Source organism: Misgurnus anguillicaudatus, chromosome 19, assembly GCF_027580225.2.
Source record: "Misgurnus anguillicaudatus chromosome 19, ASM2758022v2, whole genome shotgun sequence".
NCBI classification, from domain to species: domain Eukaryota; kingdom Metazoa; phylum Chordata; class Actinopteri; order Cypriniformes; family Cobitidae; genus Misgurnus; species Misgurnus anguillicaudatus.
In genome coordinates, this window is record NC_073355.2 from 52,395,888 (window position 1) to 52,414,297 (window position 18,410).

The window sequence follows — 18,410 nt, forward strand, 5'->3', positions numbered from 1 at the left end:
ATACTGCAGCCCTTAAAAAAGTAGCTAGAAAAATGGAAAGAAATTACCGAAGCACAAAGTTAGAGGTATGGCGTTCAGCATGGAAAGAGAGTGTTCAACACTACAGACAGGCCATTAAAACTGCCAGATCTACCTATCTCAGTACGCTTATTAAAGAAAATCATAACAACCCTCGTTTTCTATTTAGCACAGTTGCGAAACTGACTAGAAACAAAGAACAAACAGAAACCAATAGTAAACTCCAACACAATAGTGACGACTTCATGAACTTCTTTACTAACAAAATTATGTTTATTAGGGAAAACATAGAAACTATGCAAGCAGCCATCACTCTACCCAATAGTACATTTTCCACTAGATTACCAAACGAACATCTTGAGTCATTTAATCCTACTACAATAGAAGAGCTCTCTAAACTAGTAACGTCATCCAAATCATCGTCCTGTATACTAGACCCCGTTCCCACAAAATTACTAAAAGAGGTATTTCATGTAGTGTCAGACACTGTACTTAATATCTTTAACTCATCTCTAGAATTAGGATACGTTCCAACAGCTTTCAAACTAGCAGTTATTAGACCGCTCATTAAAAAGCAAAACCTTGACCAGGGAGATCTTAATAACTTTAGACCAATCTCAAATCTACCTTTTCTTTCTAAAATATTAGAAAAAGTAGTGGCAAGCCAGCTACGCACATTCGTAGAAAATAATAATACATATGAAAAGTTCCAATCAGGATTCAGGCCCCACCATAGCACAGAGACAGCGCTGCTTAGAGTTACAAATGACCTCCTATTAACATCCGATCGTGGTGAAATCTCAATCCTTATATTACTAGACCTTAGTGCAGCCTTTGACACAATAGATCACACAATCTTACTCAATAGACTAGAAAACTATGTTGGCATCAGTGGTCAGGCGTTAGCCTGGTTCAGATCGTATCTAACCAATCGATATCACTTTGTTTATGTAAATGAGGAAGAGTCATATCACTCCCCCGTTAAATACGGTATACCTCAGGGATCAGTTCTAGGCCCTATCCTATTCTCGTTATATATGTTACCTCTAGGAGACATTATCAGGAAACATAACATAAGTTTTCACTGCTATGCGGATGATACCCAGCTTTACATCTCGTCGCATCCTAGCGAAACCCACCAGTTTTCTAAGCTAACAGACTGCATTAGTGATATTAGGGACTGGATGGCACAAAACTTTCTTATGCTAAACTCCAATAAAACAGAGATACTTATTATTGAACCGAATCGCTACAAACATAATATGTCAGATTACAAGTTGCCCATAGATGGCTGCACGGTGGTGCCATCTTCCACGGTTAAGAATTTAGGCGTAATGTTCGACAGCAATCTATCTTTTGATAGTCATATCGCCAACATCTGCCGCACAGCATTCTTCCATCTTAGAAATATCTCAAAAATACGCCATATGCTGTCTGCATCAGACGCAGAAAAGCTTATACATGCTTTTATGACCTCTAGAATAGACTATTGTAACTCGTTACTCGGGGGATGCCATGCAAATCAGGTAAACAAGCTACAGCTGGTTCAAAACGCCGCCGCAAGAGTGCTTACTCGATCTAAAAAGTATGACCACATCAGTCCAATTCTGGCATCTTTACACTGGCTACCAGTTAAATATCGTATACAATTTAAAATATTACTAATCACCTACAAAGCCTTAAATGGCCTAGCGCCTTCGTATATTAAAGAACTACTATCAGAATACAATCCATCACGTAAACTGCGCTCACAAAATTCTGGTCACTTAATTATCCCTAGAATATCAAAAGTGTCTAAAGGTGGTAGATCCTTTTCCTACTTAGCCCCTAAGCTCTGGAATGATTTACCAAACAATGTTCGAGTATCAGACACAGTCGATCAATTTAAATCTAAACTTAAGACATTCTTCTTTAACAAAGCATTCACATAAAATGTCCAGTAAATGTACATTTCCCGCAGTAGTTAGTTTGTCCAGAACAAAGCACTCACATACCTCATATGGGTAATATACTTATGCCGCAATAGTTAGCCTGTCTGGAACCGAGCCGACTTGAACCACTATAATGTTTGACACCTGCATTGCATGCGAACGGCCCCTACGCTAATAGAATTCTGTTTTTCTCTCCCTGTCTCGTCCTCAACCACGAGGACCATGAGACAAACAGACCCAGTTCCGGTTGCTGTGAAGATCATTGCATCACTGATCCACTGGCTGTCCTTCAACGTGATGACCAGCCGATGCCCGACCAACGACCACCGGCTAAACCAGTTTAATTCGCTTACCCGCCTCCTATCCCTACCGTTTCTATATATATATATATATATATATAAATATATATTAATTCCTCCCAAGGGTTTTTGTCCTTCTAGGACTTTTTCCCATTGGGTTTTTTTTCCTAGAGGGTTTTTAATCCCAGGGAGAGTCAGCCAACTTTGGCTTAATTTAGCACTTTGCAGTATACGTTACTTTATTAATATGCTCGCTTGTACGGTTTAACCGCTTTCTCTACTTCTTATATTATCTATTGATTTTCTGTGTTCTCCTCTACATCTTCTCATGTAAAGCTGCTTTGCAACAATTAACACTTGTGAAAAGCGCTATATAAATAAAATTGAATTTAATTGTATTGAATTGAAAAAGTACAGGGAACGTTTGACCTCTGTAATTGCAAACAAAGGCTACTGTACCAAATTTTAACATTGATTTTCTGCCAACTGTGTGCTTACCGTCATTTATCACAATACTTACAAAATATTTAATTCCTACTATGGAAGTCAATGGTCACTTACTGCTGTGTGTTTACCAACATTTCTCAAAATATCTTCTTTTGTGTTCATCAGAAAAATAAATTCATAAAGGTTTAAAACAACATGAGGGTGAGTAAATGATGACTTTTCATTTTAAAGTGAACTATCCCTTTAATAGATGCATGTGTGCCACATACACATTCAGTTCTTGTGTGTGTATTATGATTAAAATAAATATTTTGTAGAGATTAATTACATTTGTGGCAACCTCTAACTGCACAAGTTATGCAGATCTTATTGGATTTCATAATAAGCATTAAAATGCCAGTCAAAATGGCAGACTCGTATCCCTCGCAATAGGACTACCATTAGCTGTAGTTGTAGACTGTAGACTACCATCACTGAAAGTTTTAGCCATATGAGCTCAAAGATGGTGGTGCCACATTTAGCTCAAGAATAAGGTGGATAAATAGACATACAGCTTTAAGAATTTCAAGCCCAACAATGGCACAAATGGCCTAAACTTAGGTAATGCTCACAATGTCATGCTACCCACATCTCTCTATGTTCTGAAGCATAGTCAAAAGAGTTGCTAAACTTACTTATGCATTTAGCTGACGATTTTATCCAAAGCAACTTATAATTGCTATATGTCAGAGGTCACACGCCTCTGGAGCAACTAGGGGTTAAGTGTTAAGCTCGGGGACACAATGGTGCGTCACAGTGGATTGGAACCGGGGTCTCTCACATCCACTGCACCATCACCACCCCTATTGCCAGGGTGCCAGGGTACTCTGTTTGATTGGGGTGAATTTGCATTTACCAATGATTATACTCTAAGCCACGAATGAAACATACACTCCCCATGACTCTTTGATGTATGATGTTCAGGTGCAGCGATATAGTAGTTGTTAAATGGTTGGGAGAGAGAGAGAGAGAGCGTGGGAGAGAGAGAGACTTTTAACACAATTTATTAAATCGTTAAGTTAAGAACATAATTTACTTGCACTCAATCACCTCATAATATAAAACTCAATTCATAATGCATCCACCCATACATAATCACACATATACATATCTCCGTATACACATAAAATGTGTAGGCAATTTCAAAGACTAACAAATATTACCAATTAAACAGTATATCTTTCAGTTGGAAACAGGTTATCAGTCAGTTGGAAAAACCTGTGCTCTACTTTTACTCTGGATTCAACCAATGCGGTGGATAACTCAAGAAGGTTCACATTATTCCCCTCAGCCGCTAGTTTGTCAGATTTCCAAATGGCCAGCTTTGCTTGTCCAGTTAGGAAATTGGCTAAAGTACATTGGTGTTTAAGCGCCCTTGAGTATCTGGGGCCAAAAATAAACAGACTTATATCAAAGACAAACCCCAAAACATCAAGTATTTTTCCTACAGCTGAAAACAGTGGAATCAATCTGGGGCACTCAGAAAACGCATGAAAGACAGTTTCAGGTCAATTTGGTAAAACATTCATGTTGAATTTAAACACATGGGTATTGGTGGGCAGTATATGCAATACCCTCCACTGTAGGTCTCCTGATCGCTTGGGTAGGGGACCCTTGTAAAAAAGCCTCCATGATGGAGAAAGACCAGCTGGAGTCATTAAAAAGAGAGAGAGAGAGTGAGAGGTGTATCTGAAGTGAACAAGTGGTTTATTGTAAGTGACTTGTGGACTTTGTATATAAATAGCTGTCACATCAAACAGAAATCATCAGATGATCTTCACCTGAAGTTTATCAGACTACACTCATTCAAGTAAGTGAACTTAATGGGCTATATTTCTGGTTTAATGTTATTTCGTTTTTATTGTGCATTAAAATTGCATTTCTCTTTATCATTGAATTTCTTGGCCATTTCTGATGTTAATTTGTGATTATATTTCTCAGATCTTTTCGCTTTCAAAATGTCAACAACTCTGTGTTTAATCGGTGGTAATGGAGGTCATGAGTTTTCCTTCACCGGTGAGAGTAATGGTGCTAGTTTAGAGAGGATCTGGGTTTGGGTTGGAGGATCACAGGTGAAGGCGGTCAGGGCCTGGCTTACAGACGGCAGTGATGCAACCTTTGGTAGACCGGAGGGATCGTATGAAGAGTATGTGTTTCAGCCCGGTGAGCTCATCACATCATTGTCTCTGTGGGGAAACGGAGCAGGAACGCGTCTCGGAGCCATCAAATTCAAAACCAACCGTGGAGGAAAATTCTTTGTGTCAATGACAAGCTGGGGATTGAAGACAGAATATCCTATTAATGTCGGCTCTGGATTTTGTCTGGGCATTGTGGGAAGATGCGGATGGGACATCGACCACATGGGTTTTTTGTTTCTCAATAAAATACAATCAGTAGTTCTCACCGATGTCAAGTATCCCACTCTTTCCCAGATGACACCGTATGTCGCACTGGAAGAAATCAAATCTAGTACCTATAAGAATGAAACCTCCGTCAATCAAGAGCAAACCATTGAAAGCTCAAAGAAAATAACCAAATCGTCCTCATGGTCTACAACAGAAAGTGTTACTACAGCATTCTCTATGCAGGTGAATGCCGGGGTTCCCGGGATTGTAGAAGTTTCTGCTGGATTCAGTTATACAGTAGGAACAGAAAACACTTACAGTAGAGAACAGTCGGATGAAAGAACACAAACCGAATCGTTCAAAATAGATGTGCCTCCGAAGAAGAAAGTGGATGTCCATATCACCATAGGCAGGTGCAGTTTTGATGTTCCTTACACCGGTACAATGAAGATCACGACTGAAGATGGTGCTGTGTTAAAATATGAAACCAGAGGAAAATACAGAGGAGTCACTTACACTAAAATAAGAGTAAACACCAAAGAATCTGATCTGTGATATGAAGACTACATACAGAAATTCATTTCTTCATTTGATTAATCAATCTTTCTTCATGTCATTTCTTAGTGTTTCTAAAAGATTCATTTATTCTGTTTGATTTGATGTTTGAATGTTTTCAAGTTCAAATTTAAAAGGCTGTGTTATTTTAACTTTCTGCTAGAATGCTTAAGATGAAATTATAAATTAATCACCTGTCATCTTTTGCTTTAAGTTGTGATTTAATCACGCAAAAAAACATGTAAATCAATTGTGTTTATTGATATCTCACTTTACTGTTAATGAGCTGTGTATTATGAAAACCTAACATGAATAAAGTTTTTTTAACATCAGTTGCCTGATTCAGTTTCTCTTTTATTTTTTAGTACCACTGAAAGCTAAATTTTAATCCAACACAATAAACTCTGAAACCATAAACTGAATAACAAACAGGACAAAATCTTTACATCCTAAATAAAGCAAAAATTACATAGATTTAATACATGAAACTTGTATCAATCAAGAAATATTTAGATTTTTTTTACAGGAAAACACACAATACAAAAATATCTTTTAATATTGGAAATCCTTGTAAAAAAGTGTAAAACTTGTGCCCATTGACTTTTAATGCTTCAAATCTTATGGTGCTTAGAAAATAGAATTTATCTTTACAGAAATAGACACCTATTTAATCACTCCAAATATTTTCATCTGAATGTCTCCATTTCATTTCTACTTTTGCACAGCATGTTGATATCAGATAGGGATGCACAGAAAGGTAAATTCTTGGCCGAAGCCGAATATAATCAAACGGTGAGTCAAAGGCCAAATAATAATAATAAATAACAATAATAATTTGTCACATTTAAATAGCGCTTTTCTGCAGCACTTTAAAGAGCTACAGAAAAAAAGCTATTTAAATGTTACAAATTAGTATTGTTTTTAATCATATGAAAGGGGGATTCGTCTCAACCAGCACCAATGTGCAGCATCCACCTAGATGATATAATGGCAGCCATATTGCGCCAGAACCCCACCACACACCAGCGTGTGTGCAGAGGAGACAGAGTGATATAGACAATTAGTCTATGAGTATACTATACTTTAGTATACTAAACAACTAGGGGTTTCCCCGACTAAGGATTTACACTATACAATCGGTATTGATTAGTCAAAACATCTATGTGTGTGCAACTGTGCATATGGGTTGGGAGGGGGACCAGACCAGGTTGTCATCGAATGGGTAACTTTTCTTTCAAAACCAACACAAGGATACAACTGTCTGATAAAGTGACCAAAACTGCCTTTCAAACGACGAACAAAGACAAAACAGACAATGCATTTTGATCTTTTTTTAAGTTAAAATGAAAGGCATAAACATTCATTAAATTATTCCTCATAACATTTTAAAGCCACTATGTACAGAACATCACACAAAAATATTACAAAAACTTTTTCACTAACTAAACCTAAAAAATAACATATGTGATTCTGCTTGGGAATCCCCGCCTCAGTGACTTTATTTAGTTTTAAGATTTAGGGTGGGTTGCACCAACAAGGATTAAATTAAACAGAGTTTAGAGCTAATCTAGGGTTTGTTGATCTCAGTTTAATTTTAATTCGAGTTGTGTTGCACCATTTAAATTTAAACGCAGATTAACAAATCTGAGATTAAAACTTTCAACTATATTAAACCCTTCATCTGTGATTTATTTTGTCTGCCATGTTGAATTTTCTGGTGTAATTAAACAGCAACAATGTTGACGTTGTCATTCAAAAAGGAAATAAACAGTTTATGCAAGCAAAGGTAATGTCATTTTTGTATTATAAATCACCTACATACACCGGTAGGCTAATCTAATGGTCTGATTCAAATAAAAACATTAGACAATCTTTTAAACAATTAACAGATCTTTTGAGCCGCCAAACTCACTTTGTTGAGACGTTATAATAAACCCATCTTTGAATAACGCCACCACGCTCGCGGTATGTGTTTCTAATCATTTAGCCAGACATTTAATTGTAAAAAACATATTTAAACCTCCTCATATGCAAGTTTAAAGTTAATCCCTGACTGAGATTTAAAACAGAGTTTAAAGTAATGGAGCAACAGGATTAAAGATGATCTAGATTTACTGTAAGATTTAAACCTGGATCAAAATGACTTTTTTTATTTTTAAACAGGTTTTAAGTTTGGTGCAACGGAATTATTAAATAAGCTTTGATGCCTAATCCTGGTTGGTGCAACCCACCCTTAGAGTGTCAAAGTAGTCATGACCAAAAAACAACAAATGACATATAATTTGTGAAAGTGACATATTTGCCAATGTATGGTAAACCATATTCTGTATTTAACCCATCCAGTGAATAGTGAACACCCGGAGCAGTGGGCAGCTATCCCTGTAGCAATTGGGCAATTGACACTCTAACCACTAAGCTACTGAGTTGTATATTTTTTTTATATTTTTTTATAGTTTTATAACAAGAAAAGTACTAAAATTAATGATTTTGCTTGCTTGACCAGGTCTTGCTGACCCACAGTTCTGCCGTTTACAGGTGTGTGGTGGTCAGATATCGCAGCGATATCGACTTTAATAGTAGAAAGTGCAACCCTTTTCTCCAAACAGTGCTGGAGATAAGAAAGCACGACACTGATCGGGCATTATTGGGGGTTTTCACGTTGGGAAGAATACCAGATGACGAACAGATTCCATTTAAGAGCATAATCTCATAGTCTCGTAGATGGCGCTTGTGCTGCAGCAATAGTGTTAGATACCCCCTGAATCACTTAGAATCACCCCCATAATGTGCCCCCTTCTTGAGAAAGAAGGTCCTTCCTCAGGGGAATCATCCAGGGAGGGGCTGTCACGAGGAGCAAGAGTTCTGCAAACCAACTCCTGGTTGTCCAATATGGCGCAACTAATAGAATGTTTTCCTCGTCCTTCCTGACTTTGCACTTTTTCAAGTCTGTGCGATAAGGCTCACGGGGGGAAACGAATATTCACGCAGAACCCGTAGCCAGCTGTGAGCCAGACCCTTCTCTCTCAGGGGTTTTAATGTCCCCTCCACTACTTTGGTGAATACACGGTGTGAGAGAGACTGAATGGGAGGACTTTGTACTGGTATGCTCGCCCCTCGAATGAAAAGCAGAGAAACGGCCTGTGGTGAGCGAGAATCGATGTGTGAAGTATGAATTATAATAATAATTTTAATAATTTGTTACATTTATATAGCTCTTTTCTCAGTGCTCAAAGCGCTTTACATATGAATGGGAGAATCTCCTCAACCACCACCAATGTGAATTCTTCATGTCGAGGGATGCAAACCAATTGTTTGGACAAATGCATGGAAATATGCGTTTGGGCATCAACGTTTTGAACGCCATTTTGTAAAGTGCATGGTTCAGCGTACGCAGGTCCAAGATCGTCGCAACCTGCCACGTTTCTTGGGTACAAAAAAAAAAGGGTTGTAAGACCCTGACCTCATCTTGGCTGGAGGAACCAGCTCGATCGCATCCTTCACCAATCCAACATCGATTTCTGCACAAAGTACGTGTGTACTTTGTTGGGGGCATGCTCCCCAACTGGAACCCAGCTAAATGTGTTAGATGGGCTTTTGGAGACCTGCCCAAAGAAGACCACCTTTAACCCCCACTGTACAGGATAAACAGCTCTGCCAATAGTCTTTTTTCACTATAAGTAAGCACAGGAATGCAGAAGGTACAGGACGGAAAGGGGGTTAATACAATTCATACAATTTCAATCCTACAAGAAGACAAAACAAAGCAAAACAGAGAAAAGGTATTAAATAATCCACTCTATGAGAACAAACACAAGAAACCACAAGCACCACATCCAACAATGACTGACAAAAGACAACCAAAACACAAGAGCAATATATACACATAATAAGATAATAAGACCAATAAACAATAAAACTACAATTGACGTGCATAAGACAGAAGGCAGGAACTGTGGGTGTTAGCCCATCAAGGCTAACACCATGGAAATTGAGGTCAAAATTAACTGGGTCCAAGTTGGAGACCCAATGTGGGCCCCACATATCAGCCCCTCTATTGGCCCCACATGGGACAAAAGATGGTGTGCCACAGCAGTTCATATGGTTTTGTGTATACAGTGTGTTTTCATTTTCTAATGAAATATTAATTTAAAACTCTTATGCCTTGGCACATATGGTAGGTTTATTAACAGTTTTTTTTTATTTAAAGCAGGTACAGTACTTAACACAGTCGTTTAATTTAACCATTACCTTTAATATTTGTCTAAAACAAAAAACTTGTACTCCTGCACAAAGGGTAAAACGTTATCCCAGTGATTTTAATTTTACGTAGATTCTGTAAGATGTAGTTTTTTTTAGAGTCAACATCAAAAACTTAATAAAAACACACTTACAGTCTGTGAATAAGAAGCATGAGAATTTCCAAGCAAAGTTGGAAATGTGTTGGGGCTTTTCAGATTGAGGAGTTTTATTACACAGGTCTCAGCGATCTCTTCAGAATTAAGACCAAGCTTTGTAATGCAGATCTTATACTTAATAACCCACTATATAAAAAAAGAAAACATGAGATCGCATTTTACCCTCTTAGGGGCCAATTACACAGAACAGGTTTTAAACACCTGCAAATGCAAGGTGCGCCGTTTTCACTGGTCACTGGTTTGATCAGCATAACATTTAAAAAACGGGACATGAGACGTCCCTTACAGGACAAATAAATTAGTCTCAAAATATGGGACGTCCCAGCTAATACGAGATAGTTGGCAACCCTACTTAGGTGTGTGGTTTTACACAAAGTCTATTATTTTTTTCCCCTAAATTAACTAATTGAAGTGTCAAAACAACAACAAACAGCATTTTATAGACAAACTTTAAAGACACAAAACAGTATGTGCACTATATCCATGTAATAAACATTTGTATTTGATTAATTATGTTTGTACTTGTATATTTGATGAAACAAATTGAGTCCCTTATGTGTATCATCTTGGGCCAATGCATACATTTCCCATTAATGAGCTGACTAGGAATCACATGTGGGATCAGATGTACATTTTGAGCCCGCTATGTTCTCCTGCAACCCATGTGTAAACCATGTGGGCCTCACATTAATGTGTTTGCTGGGACCTATTGAGGCAACTTTACATATATTACGCATAGTATGAAATAGCTCCATTTGCCATAACTGCTCTCCACCTCTACCACCTCATGAATAAATACAAAGTTTGAGATTTTGAATTGATTTAATGCAATGTAAAAAAATATGCCTCTCCAACATAAAAATTTCTAGTGACCCGTTGCATCTAAAATTTTTAGTTGGCCCAATTTAAGTTGTGGAAACTAACTTTTTTGTATTGTGCCAACTACCCCAGCATGTAGGCTGAACTTAAAATAAAATGTTGTGTCAATTAAATATTCTATGTTGACTAAACATGGCTTGTTGGGCCAAATTAAAATAGAATGTTGTGTCAGTTAAATATTCTCTGTTGACTAAACATGGTTTGTTGGGCCAAATTAACATAGAATGTTGTGTCAATTAAATATTCTCTGTTAACTAAACATGGCTTGTTGGGCCAAATTAAAATAGAATGTTGTGTCAATTAAATATTCTCTGTTAACTAAACATGGCTTGTTGGGCCAAATTAAAATAGAAGGTTGTGTCAATTAAATATTCTCTGTTGACTAAACATGGCTTGTTGGGCCAAATTGAAATAAAATGTATTAATTCAATATTTTATGTTGGCCAAAGTGTATTTTTCATTCTTGTTGGCCAAAAAAACTATTTGTCATGTCAAATAAATTACACACTATGCTCTGATAAAATACAATTTCTTTATTCTTTTTTCTTTTTAGTGCAATGCAGGGGCGTCGGACTGGGGGTAAAACCAGTACTGATTACCAGGGCCCCAAAGGAAGAGAAGGCCCTTGAAAGTCTGGAATATTTATGGGGGTGGGGCATGGGGGCCCACCAGGACTGCCTATGCATAGAGCCCGAGATTTTGTGCAACGCCCCTGGTGCAATGTAACATTACACAAAAATAAAGGTTTCAGGTTACAATGGTAACCAAGCTCTGATAAAATATAATTTCTTTATGTAAATATATATGAACTTGCCTATTAGGCATGTAAGATCTGACAGTTAAAACATATCTGTTTTACAAAATAAAACTCAGTAAAACATGAAAACTGCTTTGACTGTGAACATAAGTCTGTTAGGAACACTTAGTGCAATGTAACATTACAAAAAAATAAAAGTTTCAGGTTACAATGGTAACCATTTTCCAAGTTCTATTAGAAAAAAACTCTGCTTTAAAGGTTGTATCAGCAATTTCAGGACCAAATATAAATTATCACATTCAATCTTTCCTTAAGATCCGCTAGCTGCCCGTTCCATAAGCAGGCCGTCAAAAAATCTGCCTCTCTGTAGACAGTCTAGCCTCTGAGATTTGCACACAAAAACAATTGGTTTCACCAACCACTATAAACCAAAATAAAGTGTTCCAACCAATCACCGACAGGGGGTGGGTCTTGTGAGGTTTCTTCAGTGCTTCTTCAGTTCCGACTTCGTGTGCAGCCGTGCACGAGCGCAAAACCTCACAACACCCACCCCTGTCGTGATTGGTTGGAACAATTTATTTTGGTCTTGAGTGTTTGGTGAATCAAATTGTTTTTGTGTGCAGATCTTAGAGCCTGGGCTGCTTACAGAGATGTGTTTTTTTTTGACGGCCTGCTTATGGGGTGGGCAGCTAGCTTTAGGAAAGATTAGATGAATGTGATAATTTATGTTTGGGCCTTTTTTGGGCCTGAAATCGCTGATACAACCTTTAAAAATGAAACATATGACTGCTTTACAAATCATATATCAGTATGAAGTCAGATATCGTTGAAACAAACTTAAACTGCGTGGGGGAAAGTAATCAAAAAGATTGGCTGTGGACAAGGTAAGCACTGCTCCCCACAAATTATAATGTTTTTGAACAAACACATAAGCAAAATGTAAAAATGGGTCAAAAATGATTTACCAAATTGTCTTACTTCAGACAAGTTCCAGAACAGTTACAAACATTCAACAAAAACAAACATTTGCACGAAACCTTTAAAACCTGGAAATACCTCAATAACTGACAATTAACATGTCAGTGCCATTACACCTGTAATAACTTTGTTTTGAAGGACTGTATCCTTGCTGTGCACTCATTTCCCAGGTTTAAGATAATCTTCTGGACTGCCTCGAATGTGTACGTTAACTCCTTAGGGTACTCCATATTTAGAGCATGAAGCAGACCAAAGAGCATCATGAAGGCATTTGTGAAGTCTCCCAGATTGTCCATGACAACTTCCTTCTCCAGTACCACAGCGACATTGACCACTGTGGGATATGGTCCTGAGCTAGTAGAACTCTCAGTAACTTCCAGGATCCCCATTTTCATGGCCTTTGTGTGTGGCCCCAGTGCCTCATTGTCCTGTGAAACACAGTAAATGACGCCATGTCAGACTAAAACGAGAACATGCAATGTAGCACCAGCCTATCTGATCAGTCACTCTGTGATAATAAAAGCGCTAACTTAGTTGCTAAGATTAGCTGTAGCCGTCGATTATCATACATATCATACAAGCCAAAATGCAAACGGAATTTGAAAATATTGACCATTAAAAAAACTAAACGAGAACATGCAATGTAGCGATAACCGTTTGGGTCAACATTAAAACCACATGCCAGTCGGAAAGGAATGCTAGTCATTTGCCAGCACTGCTAATCACTGTATGTGCTCACAATATAGCTAGTTGAAACTTTGTTGATAGACAATACATATATTCTTAAACTAAATTTGCTAATTACCCCGCAGCACAAAGACGGAGCTAACTTTGAAACGCTCACCTCTTTAACGTCGTGCCTCGTGCTTGAAAATTCCCGCAGCCTGGTAGAACTCTTCTGCGCATGCTCAGACGTTTGACGCTGGTCCCTCTTGCTCAGCCAACGTAATATTTTTTGTGCAACGTTAAAAGTTCCGTGAACACAATTATTTATTTTCTCTAGATGAACATTTTGTAGTACAGTCATGGAAATCATGCAATCATTGACCAAACATGTTTTTCTTTTTTGACACAACCATTATGTTGAGCCAACATGTATTTCCTCATTTGTACAACTTTTTGCATCAATCATTTTTTACAGTGTGGTACCCCAGATCAGTTAAACATCATTGACCTCAGTTCTAAAACCATCATTTCATACCGTAGGGATTTGATAGAAGAACAGTATAACAAATCACTCAGCAGGCCATGGAAATGGTTCTCCAAGAGTGCTTTTGTTTCCCCTTCCAGAGTTTAATCTCCAGAGTTGAAAAAAAACACAGGCAAAGAAAATCTATGTGATGAAATTGGTAATTGCGAGGTTCACCTAGCAATGCTGCAAAGAGGCATTCACTTGTCCAAAGCCCCTGGGATCGGGGCTTCCCATAGATTTGTTTCCATAGCCACACTCATGGAGGTTCGCTTAAATAGGGTGGTGAAACGGATGCCTGGTAAAGTACAGCAGACGCACCAGAGCTCAGCCAGAGCTCTCACACATTGGATGAACAACTAAGCAGAAATCAGCATGATGCTGGCAATAAACTGAGTCGTGTTTCAATACAGTAGGCCCAGATAATGTAGAGATGACGATAAAGCATGACAAATATGCTGCTAGGACCGGGGCTTCCCCCAGACTCCTTTCTATAGCCGGGCTAATGCAGGTTTTCTTGAAAGTGGAAGGTAAGACGGGTTCCTAGTAAAGTATAACAGATGCACCAGAGCTCAGCCAGAACTCCCACAGGCAGATTTAACTGGGCTTTCTTAATTTTTAGTTTATTAAAAAACTTACAGTGTATCAAAGACTAAGATTTGATCACTATTTATAATCCCTGAGAATCAAACTCGCAACCCTTTGCACTTCTAGCACCTGAGCTACAGGTTTCGTCAAAGGTACTCATTAGCCTCTTTCACGTGGTAATTTCGGTAAATCACAATGAATTTACAAGTAAATACAAAAATGTGCTGTGAAGTTCCATCTTTTTACCAGTAATATATCATTCACACATCAGTATCAAGATACCGGTAAACTCGGAGAGAAAGCGGGAGTTACGTGTGGCGAGTTCAGTGTTGTATTTGTAAACAATGGCGGGATATGACTTCATATAACGGTCCATATTTTGTTGTTTTCACATATGTGGCAAGCGCTTACGCAAAGTTACTCGTAACCAAACAATATTTAATTAGGCGACGTTAAATGGAACCCGTGTCTTAAAAAACCGAACGTACACGCAGAAAACGCGCGTACGCCTTTCAAATTTATAAATTGCAAATTGACTTGAACTTGTGCGCGCAGCCGAGCAGTTTCAGATCTCCGCCTTTAAACAATGCCTAATTAATGTTATAGACATATAAAAGAACACTTGTCAATGTTTAAACACAATTTCGAGCAGCAAGAATGGCTTATATTTCCAAAAACCTGCAGCAATCAGACAAGCAAAGTGCATTCGTCTGCTCAGACCCTGATGTGGTGCTAAGCACTTTTCCACGTCAAAGACAGTTTTTATAAATATGGACTTTGCCGTGGAATTTTGCGTAAGGCCCCAGGTGTGCTTGGAAACGTCCGTAAACAGTGCAGGGGTAAAGGTGTTATCTGTATTAAACATTATGATTGGCCCAAAGATGTCGGCGTGGTCTGACGTCGTCCGTTCTAAATGTTGGTAATCTATATTTTTTTGTTCACACATAGCGCTTACCGGTACATTAAATTTAAGGTTAGAGGTCATCATTATACAGTTACAGTTATCATGGCCCAAAAAGTACATTTTACAGTCACATACACAACGGTAAATGTATAAAACACAATCTCATTGAATTGTGTACCCTATTTTACCAGGTAGTTCAATCTGCTTTCGCTCCTGACACTGTGGTTTCATTTGTGCTTTTTTGATAAAAAATAAAATAGATTAAATTCTTAAACTCATTTAGCAAGTAAAATTATTGGCATCCCTGTTTCAAATTTATTGGAGTGTCTCGACATTCATGTTACGAAAGGCACAAAAAATGATTCAAAACATCCACTTTACAAATATTTTATTCCTCTGCCCTCTTGCCATAGGTTTAGGGTACCGATGTGTAGAAAGGCCAAGTTTAGTAAACGTTTTATTCCTGTATCTATACGAGCTCTAAGTGCATAGGAATTGGCCATTGACATGTCAGGTATGCTCCCTGTATATGTATATGTGTACATGTTTATGTTGTTATGTATGTTTGTATCATGTGTGTGTGCATCTATGGTGAAAACAAATTTCCTCTTGAGGATAAATAAATTATTTGAATCATAAATCTTGTGTTTTCGTGATGTTAAATCTTATGAAAGGATGCTGTCATGTGAAAATGAAACATTAAGTGTACAGATGTTTTACTGTATATCTAGCTCTTATATAAAGCTTTTTTTCTTAAAACAAAGGCAACACACACTTGACACAGGCAGCTCCCATTTTCTGTCACACTGAAAGCTCAACAAACAACAGCAAGATAAAAAGTGTCTCGCCTGCACATCTGAAAGACCTCAAAGTCCATCTCTTTGTGTTGATGGGCCACACTGTAACAGCTAAGAAAGCAGTTTTGTCCCATTCCAGAGTGAACTCCCCACCCAGGCCAGACCCTTTGTTTCAGAAACACTTAAAAAAGTCATTAGCCACACACATGCTAATGGGTCTCTATTCTGACGGGAAAGGTGGAAAAAATTTTTTCCTCCTTCCGCCGGTATGTTGCTCCCTAGCTGAACCAGAGGTATGAAAACGCATTTTATTCTATTAAACAGCGAGCCCTATAAACACCCTAAATCAGATGTCCTGCTGCTGTCCTGTCCCCAATGCACTCCAAAATAGGCAGGGAGTCACTTAATAGAGATACTCAATAAAAGAATCTGTTCATGTTTTGTAGTTCACATCCTACATTACATATCACACATTTCACAGAAATTTGTTATTTTACATGTGGGGCACACACACCCTCTTAATTCTCTCTCTTACTTTTAGTTTTTGAATAAAGGTGAACATTTTTGGCTGAATGGTTTCTGCTGAGACATTGAACAGGAGGCTCTTTGTGAGGAGGTTGTTGTTGAAACGCTCTGATTATGTGCTGGGAGATTACCGGGAATTCGGATTTACTGTGTTTGTTTCAACATCCCACTATGCAGCAGCTCTGTGTGCGTGGAAGATAAAACCATATAACATTTCTGAAGGACAAAAATCTTAAAGATAACGCTGGTGGAATTTTTATGTGCATTTAATTGGACAGGACGGCGTAGAGAGACAGAAAATCAGGGGGTAAAATGTTTCAAAGTAGAAATGCACGGATATATTGGTGTCAGCCAGTAGTTATGCCGATGTATTCTGTCATTCAAAAGAGAAGAGGAAAATGCTATCAATTCTGAGTTCTTGTAACTGGTTAATCTGGTCATCTTTTAGATCCAGGTTATGCTGTGGAAATTGAGTCTAATTTTGCAATAACAAGCAGATCATGTTTTTAGCTCTTAGAATTACAGTCACCGATAAGAGTAATGGTGCTAGACGGGAATTCATACATATTTTACGAGTTGTGTCGTTTCTATGTTAATTTAACATTGGGCAGTTGTAGCCTAGTGGTTAGATAGTCAGGCTTGTAACCTGAGAGTTGCCGGTTTGAGTCTTATGACTGGCGGGTTGCAACTGTGGTGCCCTTGAGCAAGAAAACTTACCTTAATTGCTCCCCAGGCTTAGGGATAGCTGCCCACTGCTCTGGGGTGCGCTTCCCCAACAACGACGTAACTCGCTGCTGAACCACCATAGTACGATGCATAGTCGGAGAAACAAACTACCTTGTAACGACTGTTTCCCGAAAGCAAAGTAACTTAGTCGCACATTCTGGTTTCACAACATAGTTGATAATGTCATGTGGGAGGTGAAGTACTAATTAATCTGTGCAAATTGATTTAATGTCAGATTACTGCTGTAAAAAAACATATATTGCATCAGAAGTTGTTTATTTTCAAGATATTTAATTCATGCGCAAGTTCCCTCTTACGTCACTCCTCCAAGGGATTCCCCAGGGTCTTTAAGCCTATAGTTCTGCGCACATGCGCAATTTTCAAATGCAGCGCTTTAATTCTGTTTACAAACCTAAAGACATTAAATTAAATTGTAATATATTTAGAATGATGGATATAGACTGTACTACATGTTTTTTTCTTCTTATTTTTTCAAAAGCATGATCAACGTAAGTCTACATATTATAATAACAAGGAAGGATGCTTCTTACGACAGGTGAAGAGCTGTCGTTCAAACCACAAGTTTGCGATGCAGCTTGCGAATGTTCATTTGAACTATGGTTTCGTAAAACACCAAATTGTTGAACTTTGTAAGTAACGATGAAACTTACGACAGTAGTTGGCTAACGATGTTTTCGGGAAACGCACCCCTGGTTGTGTTTGTTTTAAAAACTTGCAGTGCGTGTGTTCACTACTCACCAAGGTTATTATAGTTTTGCTTTTTTAAATTAGTTAATTATTTTAATATCGTTTTAAATTTTGTTTTAAATTTAAGTTTAGTTTTAGTTAGTTTCATGAATGGTTTTGTTAGTTTTAGTTTTAATTTTGCAAACACATTTCTATTTAGTTTTTTATTTTATTAAGTTTCAGTTGTAGTTTCAGTAGTAATAGTTTAGCAGCTAACAGCAGCTGTCTGACATATCAGTTAACTGATACTGCTGTCAGTCTCAGCTAACCC

The 18,410-nt window shown here is 37.9% G+C and overlaps 1 protein-coding gene across 1 annotated transcript; it reads left to right on the forward strand.

Annotated features, from left to right (window-relative positions):
- Nucleotides 1–4,406: 4,406 nt before the first annotated feature.
- LOC129436835 (aerolysin-like protein) lies at nt 4,407–5,953 on the forward strand. The gene is made up of 2 exons (XM_055195101.2): nt 4,407–4,544; nt 4,676–5,953. The coding sequence occupies exon 2, from the start codon at nt 4,693–4,695 to the stop codon at nt 5,632–5,634; it is 942 nt and encodes a 313-aa protein (XP_055051076.2). The 5' UTR covers nt 4,407–4,544; nt 4,676–4,692; the 3' UTR covers nt 5,635–5,953.
- Nucleotides 5,954–18,410: the final 12,457 nt, after the last annotated feature.